This window comes from Cucurbita pepo, chromosome LG09 (assembly GCF_002806865.2).
Source record: "Cucurbita pepo subsp. pepo cultivar mu-cu-16 chromosome LG09, ASM280686v2, whole genome shotgun sequence".
NCBI classification, from domain to species: Eukaryota; Viridiplantae; Streptophyta; class Magnoliopsida; order Cucurbitales; family Cucurbitaceae; genus Cucurbita; species Cucurbita pepo.
Window position 1 is genome coordinate 9464174 of NC_036646.1, and position 14482 is coordinate 9478655.

The 14482-nt window shown below is 36.8% G+C and overlaps 3 protein-coding genes and 1 long non-coding RNA gene across 6 annotated transcripts in view; 2 read left to right on the forward strand and 2 right to left on the reverse strand.

Moving 5' to 3' along the window:
- Positions 1-355: 355 nt before the first annotated feature.
- Positions 356-2387, reverse strand: LOC111802193 (pentatricopeptide repeat-containing protein At2g13600-like). The gene has a single exon (XM_023686465.1). The coding sequence runs from the start codon at positions 2315-2317 to the stop codon at positions 548-550; it is 1770 nt and encodes a 589-aa protein (XP_023542233.1). The 5' UTR covers positions 2318-2387; the 3' UTR covers positions 356-547.
- Positions 2388-3366: 979 nt separating this feature from the next.
- Positions 3367-6530, forward strand: LOC111801483. The gene is made up of 3 exons (XR_002816145.1): positions 3367-3495; positions 3729-4075; positions 6119-6530. It is a non-coding gene; the product is annotated as an uncharacterized LOC111801483 (long non-coding RNA).
- Positions 6531-7939: 1409 nt separating this feature from the next.
- Positions 7940-13615, forward strand: LOC111802185 (probable ADP-ribosylation factor GTPase-activating protein AGD15). 2 transcript variants are annotated; one of them, XM_023686452.1, is made up of 9 exons: positions 7940-8221; positions 8654-8712; positions 9754-9844; positions 10793-10847; positions 11083-11173; positions 11279-11468; positions 12604-12784; positions 12871-12930; positions 13449-13615. In XM_023686452.1, coding segments are annotated over exons 1-8 (720 nt in total). In that variant the 5' UTR covers positions 7940-8170; the 3' UTR covers positions 12873-12930; positions 13449-13615. The 2 variants fall into 2 exon arrangements, with proteins under 2 accessions (XP_023542220.1, XP_023542221.1); XM_023686453.1 differs by having other exon boundaries at positions 12622-12784.
- A 61-nt stretch (positions 13616-13676) lies between these two features.
- LOC111802186 (nascent polypeptide-associated complex subunit beta-like) overlaps positions 13677-14482 on the reverse strand; it is a 4171-nt gene continuing 3365 nt past the window's right edge. For both annotated transcript variants that reach the window (XM_023686455.1, XM_023686454.1), the window contains 2 exons: positions 14292-14330; positions 13677-14201 (listed from right to left, as the gene is read on the reverse strand). In XM_023686455.1, coding sequence (XP_023542223.1) covers positions 14029-14201; positions 14292-14330 — 212 coding nt within the window. In that variant the 3' untranslated portion in view covers positions 13677-14028. The remainder of the gene's footprint in view (positions 14202-14291; positions 14331-14482) is intronic.

Sequence of the window (14482 nt, forward strand, 5' to 3'; positions counted from 1 at the left end):
GAACTCCGAGCTCTAAGATGGATTATGTGAGATTTCACATCGGTTAGGGAAGGGAATGAGTGTGAGTGAGCACACTGGAGCCCAAAGGAAGTGAACTGTGAGATCTCACATCGGTTGGGAAGGGGAACAAAACATTTTTTTATAAGGGGTAGAAAACTCTCCCTAGTAGATGCATTTTAAAACCGTGAGGCTAACAGCGACTCGTAACGAGCCAAAGCGGATAATATATGTGCTAATAGTGGCTTGGAGTGTTGCAAATTATCTACAAGCTCCCTAATAACAGATATCAACCAACTTCTACTTCTCAAATAACAGATTGTTACAGGAATCAAGCTCTAAGTAGAGAGCTCTTAAGAATTGAAGACGGTCGATGATAATAAAAATGCCAAATAATGATAATAATAGTAATAATAATAATAATCCACAAATTTAGACCACCATGATTCAAATAACCTCTCCCAACAGCTATCATAGGAAAACAAGTCACCCACCAACATGAATTTCCTCGAAGAATCTTTAAAAGGAGAAGAACTAACCATTCTCATGTTTACATCCAACTGAATCCAGGTACTTTCTTTACATCTCTAGTTTCCATTAGCTCTCTCAAACTTCCCACACCGTCCCAGTTACTCCGACCAGCAAACATGTTCGATAACAAAACATAAGTCGATGGATCGTTTTGATCCAAATTCAACGCGTGCTCGGCTGCTCGTTTTCCTGTCTCTACGTCGCCATGAACTAAGCATGCACCAAGCAATGTTTGCCAGACCAAAGGACCCGGTTTAAACGGCATTCGTCCGATCAAATCCTCGGCTTCTTTTATACACCCAGCTCGGCCTAAGAGATTCACCATACATACATAGTGATCTTCAGAGGGTGAAATCCCATGGTCAGCACTCATGGAAGAGAAGTATTTCCATGCTTCATCAATGAAACCTCCTTGGCTACAAGCATAGAGGACACAAACAAAAGTGATGTGATTAGGCTCAGTTCCTTCTTTTCTCATTTCATCAAATATTTGAAGGGCTTCTTTTGCTTGGCCATTGTGTGCAAATCCCATAATCATGGTAGTCCATGAGACAACAGATTGTTCATCCATTGAACGAAAGACAACATTCGCACTGCTCATACATCCACATTTTGCATACATATCAAGTAGAGCATTATCAACACAAACATCAATATCAGCTCCAAGTTTAATTCTCAATCCATGGAATTTCTTCCCTTCTTCTATGGATGCTAAATTAGCAGAAGCATTCAAGGCAGTTGCAAGGGTGAACTTATTTAGCCTCACACCGACGTTTTTCATATCGTAAATGACCTCGAGTGCCTTCATTGGTTCACCACAATGGAGGCACCCTGCAGCCATCTGAGTCCAAGAACACACATCACTTGAAGGCATTTCATCAAAAGCTTTAAAACCATCAAACAATTTCTGATTCTTAATGTACATATCACACAAGGAATTCCCTACACAAATATCATTCCCATATCCACTTTTCACAAGCTGTCCATGAACTTGCAAACCCAGTTTAAACTCAGAGAGAGCAGCCAACCCAGTTAAGATACTAGCAAATGTAAAATTATCAGGCTTAATGTTCTCGAGATTCATCCGGCGCCAAAACTTAGGCAGTTCTAGATATGATAATTGCAAATAACCAGCCATCATAGCATTCCATGATACAATATCCTTGGATGAAGAACTCTCAAAAACTTCTAAAGCGTCCAGCAATTTCTCATGCCTAATTAAAGCAGTTAAGAACGCATTCATGAGGAAAATATTCGACCCATATCCTAAGCGAAGAACTAATGCGTAAATTTGGTACGAACATATCAGCCTCTGAGTTAAAGAACAAGCATGAAGAGCACTTACAAGGGTGAATTCGTTGGGAATGATCGTGCCATCACAATGCATGCGGCTAAACAGAGAGAGGGCTTCATTGGGTCGGCCGTGTTGGACGAACCCAGCAATTAATGCAGACCAGGACACAACATTTCTCTCAGGCATTTCGTCGAACAGTTGCAGACCACATGAGAGACTTCCACATTTGACATAGAAATTAAGTACATGGTTGTGGAAGAAAAGAGAACATGGAAGAAATCCTTTGAGAAACTTCGCATGAATTGCCGATCCATGGCGGGAATCGGAGGTTTGAACACACCGATGCAAGAGATCGACATAGAAATCTTCTAGCTTCACGGACGAAATCTCTGATTTTGAAATGAAAGACTTGTGAGAAATTCTCAAAGCAATTGAAAGTCGTGTTCTTGTTGATTTCGAAACACAAATTAATGGGCGAGCGATGTGGAGAGGCATTTAATTTATATGATCATTTGAAATCCTGGAACAAACTCTATTCGGAGGTATATTCAAAGCCAATCCTAGCCCCGACCGCACCCAAGTTCGGTTAAATCATTTTTATATTTTAATCTAAATATAAGTTTTAATTCCCAATAATAACTCCCCACCCATTTTTATATTCATAAACGGGATACAAGCTACCAACTAACCACTCTCGAATAAATAAAATATAAACTAATTAAATATTAAGAATAAAATAAAATATATTACAAGAATATTCCATAACTAGTATATTCTCTAAATATTATATCTGAACCGTTATTTTATAAATAAATCTTTTCTCATTTGAACTTATTAAATCTATGGAGTTGTCTAGTGTCCATGGTCTATAAAGTCAAATCTGGCGTGGTTGTAGTATTATGCACATTGACGCATATATTTTGGCTCATATATCGTGTCAATCTAATTCAAATTTTAAGATAACAATCTCGGCTCATAGGTATATTTTTTTTTTATAGTCGATAATTTATCTTAACTTAGTCGGAGATTCTCTTATTCGAGACTATGGATCTAGGTCAAAGGGGCTTTTTTCAGCCTCGGCTCGTCGGTCTAGATCTTTTTTATAGTCGATCATCTGTCTTAACTTAATCTCATAAGACTGAGGGAGGAGATTTTTTCTTTCGAGATTATAGATTTAGGCCATAAGTACCCTTAACCTCAATAAATAAATAAATTAATTAATTGTTAACCAAAGTTATTATCTATACAAATCATTTATTTACTTCTCATAAATTATTTTCAAATTAAAAAATAAAAACTTCTAAATTTTTGAACGTGGTACTAATGATTATTATTATTTTTTTATTTCATAATGCTCAAAAATATTTTTGAAATGCAACTCTTTTTTTTTTACATTTTTTAAAGTAAAAAATTATAGAAATAAAGTATGAATTGTGGATAATTTTAAGTTTTAAACGTATTTTTAAATTTAAAAAAATTCAAAAATATATTTTTTTAGATAAAATAGAATACTTTTTTTAAAAAAATAATTTAGCAGAAAAAATAAAATTATTCGTCGTGAATCTCGAACTCAGAGGAAAAGCACAAAAGTCGCGTACTGAACTCCGTTAAATTGAAGCCGCGCTGCCAAAGTCGAAGGTCTCCGAGCATCCAGCAGGCATCGAGTTACCACGGTCAGTACTTCGCGTTTATGAACGATTTTCAGAATTTCTATCGATTATAAACCTGCAAATCCATTTTTCACAAAAATTTGGCGGTATCTCATCCAATCTTTGCTCGTTCGTGGATGATAATCTTCTGCTATTCGAGTCAAAACTGAGAAAATGATATTGTAGATTCCACAGTTTTACTATCGATTTTTTCGTTTCTCTGAACCTCTGTCCACTCATGGATGCAAATATTGCAGACATTTAATCGAACACTATGGCTTCACGAGGGGCAAACGTGGTGCTCTCGAGGGCGAACAGGATGAAGACGAAGTTGCAATCAGCATTATCAGCGAGTGTTTTGGAAATCGAGGACGTTTCGCACCAGCACGCTGGGCATGCGGGAGTGAAGGGAAGCGATGGGGAGACTCATTTCAATGTAAAGATTGTGTCACCAAATTTCGAAGGGCAGAGCCTTGTCAAGCGCCATAGAATGGTATATGATGCGTTGGCTGATGAGCTTCAGTCTGGATTGCATGCAATTTCAATCGTGGCAAAGACTCCCCAAGAAACTGGAGCAAAATGATGTTCAGATTCGCCTCACAGTGTGAGTTTTCAAACGAACTCTTACTTCAAATTTTAAGGATTTTGGTATTTGTGCTGGCTCTTATATGATGATTTCTTGATAAGAAATGGAAGTGAAAGGTGCTCGGGGATTTAAATGGCTAATAAATTTTGTTTGAGCTGGTTTACTTTTAGAATTTGAGAGGTAGGAATCACGGATATCCACAATGGTATGATATTGTCCACTTTAAACTCTCAGGACTTTCCAAAAGGCCTCATACCAATGAAGATAGTATTTCTTGATTATAAACCCAGGATCATTCCCTAAATTAGTTGATGTGGGACTTTCATCCAACACCTTCCCTTAATCGATGCTCGACTCCTATTTCTTTTTAGAGTCTTAGTCATTTTTTACTATGCCTTCGAGGCTCACAATACTTTTGTTCAACATTTGAAGATTCTATGGACATGACTAAGTTAAGAGCATGACTCTGATACCATGTTAGGAATTACGGATTTCCACAATAGTATGATATTGTCCACTTTAAGCATAAGCTCTCACTAGACATTCGAATGGAGAAAAATGAATGTCTTTTAATTCAATAGCTGCTACCTCGAACTCCTTCCATTTCAGTCCCTACAGATGCAAAAGCAAATTATGTTCTTATTGTTTTCCATCATTTTGAGTCCACCAAATGGAGGATGGATGGGAATTTGAACCTTTTGACTTCTAGGAAAGGAATGAATACTTTAGCTGTTGACCTTCATTCATGTTAGCTCAAATGTCGGTCGTTTAACTACATTAGGTCTTAACTCCCTACCATTACCCTATTTTGTTGTAATCGCTTATCACTAACAAATATTGTTTGTTTTGGTTCATTACGTATCGTTGTCAGCCTCAAGGTTTTAACCGCGTCTACTAGGGAGAGGTTTCCACACCATTTTAAGGAGTGTTTCGTTTCCCTCTCCAACCAACGTGGGATCTCACAATCCACTCCCCATGGGAGTCTAGCGTCCTCGCTTGGCACACTTGCCCGGTTTCTAACTCTGATAACCACTATAACAATTTCTAATCCACAACAATATAAAGAGGGTTTGATTATCGATTTTGTCCCCGTTTCTTACACCCTACTTTAAACTTAGTGTTTATGCATTAAAAAATTTCATTATAACAAGGTTCTTTGTTCAAAGGGTAATAAGCATATCTGTCATTTGTTGGTAGTAATGCAAATTCAAGGCGACTGATTATTTATTACTGCACTCTACTTCTAGATAGAGTCATTATTCCAAGATAGGACTAGTCCGTAACCTCCTCCTTACTCAACCTCAATCGAGATCCATAATGTTCAACCAATCTGATTTTTCATATTCTATGTCATTGAAGCAAACGTCTATTGTGACTCCTCACGAATGGTGCAATAACATCTACTAAGGATCGAAAAGAAAGTTTCTCGTGAGGGTCACTGTGAGATTCCACATCGGTTGGAGAGGGTAATGGGGCATTCTTTATAAAGGTGTGGAAACCTCTCCCTAGCAACCGCGTTTTAAAATCGTGAGGTTGACGGTGATACGTAACTGGTCAAAGTGGACAATATCTATTAGTGGTGGGTTTGGACGGTTATAGTCACATTTTAGTCCACGTACACTCATGGAGTAGAATACTTTGATGCATTTTGATTGAAACACCTTGATTACAGGCACGATGTATACAAATGGGAGGGAGATCATCGTGCCCTTCTCCCTCTTTCACGATGTATACAANGGGGAGGAGGAGGAGGAGGAGGAGGAGGGTGCGGTGGATTGTGAGATCCCACATCAGTTGTAGAGAGGAACGAAGCATTCTTTATAAGGGTGTGGAAACCTCTCTCTTGCATATGCGTTTTAAAAACCTCAAGGGGAAACCCGAAAAGAAAAGTCCAAAGAGGACAATATCTGCTAACGGTGGGCTTGGGCTGTTACATTTTGTACACCCTTGTATTTTCTTTTATTTCTATCAATGAATGCTCGTTTCTATCAATATCGGCTGTAACGTTCATTTGCTCAAGAGCTTATGTCTCAAGCCATATACTTTCTTCTCTTCTTGTAGGGAGGCCGAATTGGCACAAGCGGATCTGTTTCGATTTCGGTTATCTTTCTACCTTGTCTTCTTAAAATTGTTAGGATTGAAAGTTGATCACATATGCAAAGAGTTGGAATACTTTCACCACGTGGGTCAGTTGCAGGTATTCATCAACACCCTTTGAGACTATCCACCAATTTACTAATCCCTGGAATAAGTAAGTTACAGAAAAGAGTCTGTACTGGTCTATATTTTATATCAATACTTATATGAATGTCTGCAGAGTAATTAATTAGATCTAGTATTTCATATAATGATAATAATTAGATCCTGAGATGCTCATGTGAACAAATTATTATTGTTTGTTAAACAAGTATGTATGAGATAGTGGAATTGAAGCTTATACTTCAAGAGTAGATATTTTAATCGAATTGTTATAGGAGATATTTTATTTTAATAGCTAAGACTAAGTTTTGGAATTGGTTTCAACCGTTCACTTAGTTATAAGATGAATAACTTACGAGCTTGTACACATGCTTCTAGAGCTATTCGGTTAGCTACGGCACCTGGTGCATTACTCCAAGGGTGCCCCAGAGTTCCTTCGCTGAATTATAGTTCTGAATCATCTCTAAAAATCTCGGTTAGAGTAGGCACATGCCAAACGTAAATACCACTGGAAGTCACTGGCAGAACACCTGGTAAAGAGACTCAATCTTGAGTGAAATAAATACCGTGGCTTCGATCTTTTTCAACAAAATCATCACGTAGTAAATCAACAAAGCCTAAAGTGATGTCTCTTTCTCCTTCAAGTTTACCTACTACGGTTCCAACGTGAATATGATCTTCACCAGACAGATGTAATAGATCTAAATTGGAATTTATAGTAGTCCACTTTGAGATTCCATGACGACCCACTCTAGAATTAAATTGATTTGAAAAAAAACCAATATCGGGGTGAATTTGAGAAACAGAAGAGCTTCTACTTTTATGTGCCAAAAGTTTGTCAAAATGCCTGAAATTGCATGCCTTTAAATAAGTCGTTCAAGCATTCAAGAACAAATAAATGAAAATTAGAAAAAATAAGATGTAGGAAAATAAACTCGGTCTTAATGTGAAATAAAAGAATATAAAGAAATTGTAGAAATGCTTTATATTGTCGATGAGAACGACTTGGTGATGAGAACAGTTTTGAATGTCAAACAATTCATATGTGTCTATTATCATTCAACAAGGAGTGTTTTCCGATTTGTCACTTCCTATAAAGTGTTGGCTTCAAAGCAATGGACCTAAATTACTAAAAGATCCAAGACATGCTCCGTGAAGCTAGGAAGCCGAGTCAGGGAGCATGTCCACTACCAAAGGGGAAAGACCCTATATGCATCCCGGACACTGATGCTGCGAGCAACAAATCACTATAAATATTGGAATCATACTTCTTCGAGAGATATAAAATATCTCCAAACCCGAGCTCTATACTACTTTCGAGCTGACTCAAAGGGTATTAGACAAAGTACCACACCGGTGCTCGATTTGATCGACCATTGGTATCACTCGAGCACTTTGGCATACCGTAGTTAAAGCACCTTAGACTAAGTTGACGAGATTGATACTCCAACCTAACGAATCTCGAGTTTAAAATTTATAAAGGGTTGCAACAAAAGAGAGGGATTGGGCTGAACTGAATATGGCCCGCCTAAAGAGCGTAATGGAGTTGGACAACACGCGGGCTTAATGGATGAGTGGCCGCCGTGCGCTTCAAGCATGAGGCCTGACCTCACCCGGCAGTTTCCGTATAAATACAATTTTGTTTCCCGCCAGCGACATTAATAGGAAAGTTAAGATTAAGAATAGGTGGCGAAGCGTCAAATATGAACGCTGCCATTTCCCTTTCGCATTATTTGTGGATTTCCATCCGTTTCCCTCAGAATTTGTGGAGCCAATCATTATCGAGCTCTTTTTCTTTCCTCTTCATCATCGTTCTCGTGAATTCTCTGTTCGGAGTTACCAGAGGCGAAGGCGACTTCTTAAGAAACCGCAGCGATTTGATCGTCGTAGCGGTTCGTCAAATCGAGTCCAAACATGAACGAGAAGGCCTCCGTCTCTAAGGAGCTCGAAGCCAAACACGCTAAGGTTTCTAAATCTATTTATGTCTATCTCTGTTGCGTTTTGTTTGAAATTGATCGAAGGTTTTGAGGAAATTCGTCGTTTCTTCGCTATTTAGTTATGCGATATAGAGAGATTTAAGCTGTTGTGCGCATTATAGGCTTATAGCAACATAATGTTAGTGTTTGGAAATGCTATGATCAACTGGTAGCGCAATCAAACCAGCCAAAAACTATGATCGAATTGCGCAGTATCAACGAAGCTCTTCTTCTCACTTTTTCAAGCTATTTGAAGTCTTCGTTTACACGGCAGGGATATGAATTGCAGTCGCTAATCGATTAATTTCATGTGAATTTTGTTTTCATCTCGAATACTTGGTTTTAGCAGTGTGAACGTTTATTTTAATACTCTGTTTAACTTCAGATCTTTTTTGTGCGTGTTACATATTTGTTTATGCAGATTTTGGAAGGTCTTCTCAAGCTTCCAGAGAACAGGGAATGTGCTGACTGCCGGAGCAAGTACGCATTTAAAAGATCATTATTATTAATTTTTAAATATGAAGCGTTCATTCTGTAATTCTAATTAGTTACGAATGTACTTCCTGTTCGTAAGCTCCTGATCAGCCAATTTTTGCTTGGAGCATGCATAATTTTCGCACTACAATATTTATGTTCAAAATGTTTATTCTCATTCCTCCTGAATATCTTCTCTGTTTCTGCGTCTCTTCAGAGTTTTTTTTTTTGTTAACCTTCTTTGATTACATAAAACGAATTGGTTATCATCTAGTTTTATGTATTATGAGCGCTCTAGTTTCATATCATGTTAGTATCTATTTAACCAACGAATGTGGACATCAGCTTTTTTGGCAGTAACTTTGTCAAACTGCATCCCTTTGAATGTTCAATGCACTTCGACTTTTTTTTTTTGGCTGTTAGTTTGATGACATTCAGAACTATTAAATATTTTATTATTTGATATTCAATTGAAATTTAAAGCGGCAAACTAATTTCTGAATATGATGCTCCATAAAGTTTCGGTATATTAGTTGTTACTATTTTGTGTATGTTTCTCATCCCTAGGCATCTCTGAAACAAGGCTGCTAAATTATTGAGATGGTTAGGACTTGGTTTGAGTGCTGCAATTTTATGACATGCATTAGAGAACTTAGGCAGTGCACAATAATGGCCCTAACAACTAGCTAAAAAGCCTGGACATGGTAATAATATCGAGCAGGAGAAGAATATGCATCTACATAACTTTCTGATGAATAAGATACAATATGTTTAAGGCATTTTAAAATAAATATTTTCCATCATATAAAGATTCATGTGGTGGCCAACTATTAGATATTGTTTTAGGTTTAGCATGATATCAAAGCAAGCATTTTAAATTGTTGTAGTTTAACCATGCTCACTGTTGACCAATGATTACTGTGAAAACCAGGTTTTGGAAATGGTTTTCTAAGAAAATGTGCTTTGATACAAGCTTTCTTGATCCGAGTTCAACATGCACTACAATATTGTGTACTTTAATGTAATTTTTTGCTATATGATGCACAGGGCTCCCCGATGGGCAAGTGTAAACCTTGGAGTTTTTATATGCCTGCAATGCTCGGGTATTCATAGGAGTCTTGGAGTACATATTTCAAAGGTTTCCCTAACTCTTTCCTACCACAAGTAGAAAAGGATTTTTGTTAGCTATTGAAGTTCCTTTTATGTAGTTTTATGTGACTACTAGTAAATCGTTGAACTTTTTGGTTTTGCTTGAACCGTATCTTGTAGTTGGAAGAGATTCTTCAAAACAAACATGAACTTCAAAATGATCTTTAGATTTAAACAACAAAAAAAGGAATGTATAGAGCCAGAAACTTGCCAGCTTGTATGTGTTTATTACTGCCGTTGGAGTATCCCAATATTTTTGGAGGCAAGACTTCTAGTCACTCTGTTTAAGATTTTTTGGTGGTTATTTAGAGGAAATCTCCTTGCATATTATTTTCATTGAAGATCACAAATACGGTGAAAGACTTAATGGAACTGAGGACAAATTAGCACATAAGTCCCACACTATTTGTGCTTTTGCTAGCACTTAATACTTTTCCATATTAATAAAGAATGAAAATATTAATTAGGATTCTTTTCCCAAGATGCTTTAAGGATTAAGCATTTCCTCTTTGCAATTGAAGCTTCAAGAAACTTGTCGTATATACATGTTACTGATCTGCTAGGCTTCAAAGTAAATTTGTTATCTAGTTCAAATTATCCAAGATAATCAGTGTTATTGCCCGCAAACTATGTCCAAGTCATCTGCCGACAAACCCAATAGATCTGTCAAGTATTAGTTAAGCTTGTCCTGTAATCCTTGGGTTGAAATTGCGGTACTGCTCAAATACATTGAATGCACAACTAACTTATGGACTCACTGAAATTATGAACACAGTGAACTGCTTGACTTTCTATATGCATATGTGCTTGCATTTGTTGTTACATGTAGTTTAATTGAATTTTGATTTAATTGGTGTTATAACTTCGATATTTTCTAAATCCTTGTTATGTTGGATCTTTGATTGCTGACATTTTGAAATTTTCATTTTTGTGGTAGGTACGGTCTACTACTCTTGATACATGGCTACCGGAACAGGTTGCTTTTATGCAGTGTAAGAATATTTAACATTTGTTAAACTTGTCTTTTCAGAAGAAAAGTTAAGTTAGGAACATCAATAGACTGCTCTCAATTTAAATTTCTGCCCAATTGGTGGATACTTGATCCCCGAAGAAAAATCTTATGTTGAGAGATCTTACAGCCAGCAAATTAATTTTTCATTTTTATCAACTACTTGAGGTTGATGGTCACTTACAGATCACTTAGCATATTGCTTACTATATTTGTAGCTATGGGTAATGAGAGGTCAAATTATTACTGGGAAGCGGAACTACCACCAAATTTTGATAAGAGGGGGAATCAAACATTCATTCGTGCCAAGTAACTTCTCTGCATAAATTTAGAACAAGTTCTTAAATAAATTTGGATGTGATTTATTCATTCTTGTTCTTTTCTATTTATCTAACGTCGTTGAGGAACTTCCAGGTACGAAGAGAAAAGGTGGGTTTCTAAGAACAGAGCATACCCAACTCCAGAACTAGGTGGAATGAGTATTTATTGTGATTCGATTGGAAATGGACCCAAAAGCTCTGTTCCAAAGAAGATAAGGAACTACTCTCTTGAGGAAGAGATTCTCACAAAACATGCGACTCCCATAGTTGCAAAAGCACGCGGGGTTAGTTCATTTTTATTCTTGTTTTCCTTCAAGTGAGATTTTTCTACAAGTTACAAAATTACGATCATGCATCTCCATGTTAGTGCGGAGGGAAATTACAAAAATAGCATAATAAAAGTAGTCAATGATCTAGTCGTAACACCTTACCACACATATAAGTCCCGACATTTTTTAGCATACGCTATTTTATTATGTTATTCAACAAAAATTCTATCCTGACGTGCAGGTTTGACAAGGTAAGTTAATGTTCCTTTCATTTACACATTTGTTTGTTTTATTAGAAATCCTGCTCACTTGTAAAATGAATGAATAAACAAACGGAGTCAGCACTTCACTTTTGGGTTGTGGAATTCATTGAACTTGTTTCATTTTTTAGAGACTAGACTAGAGTTACGTACAAGTTGTTTGTTTTAAGCATGGCTATTCTTACAACATTCATCCTACGCCAGTCTTTCAGTGGTTGTCTGATCTGAGATCTGTCCTTTTTATAACTTGTTCTTGCTGATTTTACCACCCCTTGGTCCAAAGCATATTATGGTCGTTTGCCAAGGAGGGCAGTTTTTCTTTTTTCATCTCAAGTTCCCTTTTTCCTTCCATTTATGAGCTTGCCTTATAAAGAAAGAAAAAAACTAAATAAAAGACCTGGAGAATTATGTTTGTACTGTTCTTCGCCTTATCCTTGAATTAACTTCTTCTTTTTTATTTCTTTAATGATAATTCTACCGAAATTCCATTATGAAAGATGTTGGAGAAGGTTTTTGTGCAAAAATCTTGAGAAGAAATCTTTAGGGAACAAAACAGTAAACAACAGTATTATGATACCCTTTTTCAATTCTGTCTTTTTTGGCAATAACACCGGAGAAGTTAGTGTGAGATCCCACATCGGTTGGAGAGGGGAATGAAGTATGTTTTATAAGGCTGTGGAAACCTCTTCCTAGCAAACGCGTTTTATTAAAAACCTTGAGTGAAGGCCCGAAAGAGAAAACCGTTACAATCAGTCTAGGTTCTCTAATGAATTTCAGGAGGGAGAAAAAATGGCATCCAGGCCGTATTAACACTCCCTGCTTACCTTGTCTAAGAAATAAGAAGCTGTAGTTTAAGAGTGTGATTATGATTATGCAGAATTCTGATGCAGAATTCTTTTGATATGAAGGATCATACGATTGCTTCAGCTCCACCAAGAGGTCCTTCATTAACGAAAGAAAGTGAGACTTCCGCAACAAATACAAACAGATCCCTAGATCTCTTCCAATGTGTCCAAGATGCAAACAACGACTGCTCCACTGTAATTCCAGCTCCTTGGGCGACTTTCGATTGTAAGTACCCACGTTGCTCGAAAACGACCTTGATTGAATGCTTTTAATCAATCAACTCTAATAAATCGAATTCTTCGTAATTTCAGGAGAGCGAATTCTACACAGTGCCTTGGTGTGATAAATTATCCATTTGTGGTGTCGACAAGGTATGTTTCTTCTACAAAACTAGAGACTCCATTCAAATAAAATCTTGAGTTTGTTAAATTGTCCTCTTGAATTTTCCTTTCCATTTAGTGTCATAGGCTTTAAATCTTTGATTTTCATTACCTTTCTTCACAACTCCGAGAATCTTAGGCTCTTCAATCTTTGAAGGATTTTTTTACCTCTCCTATTATTTCCTCGGCTGCTTATATAAATGTCTATATTTTTCTTTCCTTTAAATTATTTTATAAATATGTCTAAATAAATACTATTTAAGTACTTTAAAAATCTCTTTTTTTTAAATATCTTTAGAGCTTTCTATATTACTTTCGAATATATAAATAATCAAACACCAAGAAGATTTTGAAAAGCGCGTATGCCCGGTGATTATTCTGTTCTTAAGCTCTCGGTGTGATGGTAATTTTGAGAATTTTCTCTCATTTCTTTTCCTGCGTTTTTATGAATATTATAAAATAAAAGACGGATCAGTTTTTAACAACTTTTCATATTTTTCTGTACGCAGAACTCGGAAAAAGGCGTGAGCACGTGATCAATCCCCAGAAGTGCAGATTGCATGAATATTTTCTTCCCTTTATACCCTACATTAACTTGCGTTATTTTTTCCCTCATCATTCTATGATTCTGTAACCATAAAGTTAAAATAGTGGATTGATAGATTTTTCCTCGTTAGCTTTTAACTCAAAAATTCTAGAATAATGACTAAAATGCGCTACAATAATGGTATGAGAACTTAGGTGAAAGAAGTAATTGACATGAATACCTTAACATATCTGCGTACAAAGCTGGCTCATGTTCGATCCCCAGATTTTTCGTTGGATTGGGCGGATGGAAGAGGTCATTAATTCAGCGCCTATATATAAAAAGAGTGTTCCCAAGGAAGTAAGGCTGTTGAAGGAGGGTGGGGTAATAGAAAATCCAATCCAATCCAATCCATCCTTCCAGGGGTTACAAGAGGGTGGAGCGAGTAAAATGCCATGGGAAACAAGATTTAGCAAAAACAAATACAAGGAGAAAAAAGGACTCTTCCAAACATTAAAAATATGTAAAAACTAAACAAAATCATCCCAAGAGATTGATCCTCTCTAGGAAGCTTGCTTCTCTTCTGCAGCAGCTTCGAAAGTCTGTCCTTCAACGAGGTCGGGAACATCGTCGTCATCATCGTCATCCTGTGCATTGGCTGCACCAGCACCTGCCCCAGGTGCTTGCTTCTGGAACTGCTCAGCCAACTTCCTCAGATTGTCCAGGTTATCAGGTCCTAAAATATTTACATGTGAATTCAGTCAGTGTTCGATCTTTTACTAAATCTACAACACAGCGGGAAACACGAAAACACTAGCATACTAACCCAACTGGTTGATAATTCCAGGGAGAATATCCTGCAATTCTGTGAAAAGAAATCAAATTATTAAAGTGGGCATATAAGATAAAAAGTTCCAACCACGACATGCATCAACAAGAGAACGAAATATCACAACAAAAACATGCCGTCTCCTCCATCACTAGAAACTTAAAAAAAAAAAAAAAAAAAAAAAAAAA

Bases quoted from the DNA above. Each gene is read 5' to 3' on its own strand.
- LOC111802193 (XM_023686465.1), bottom strand. From the start codon at position 2,317: ATGCCTCTCCACATCGCTCGCCCATTAATTTGTGTTTCGAAATCAACA.
- LOC111802185 (XM_023686452.1), top strand. From the start codon at position 8,171: ATGAACGAGAAGGCCTCCGTCTCTAAGGAGCTCGAAGCCAAACACGCT. The intron at 9,845-10,792 runs GTTTCCCTAACT...TTTTTGTGGTAG, and splicing joins TTGGAGTACATATTTCAAAG to GTACGGTCTACTACTCTTGA. The intron at 11,469-12,603 runs GTTAGTTCATTT...ATTCTGATGCAG, and splicing joins TAGTTGCAAAAGCACGCGGG to AATTCTTTTGATATGAAGGA.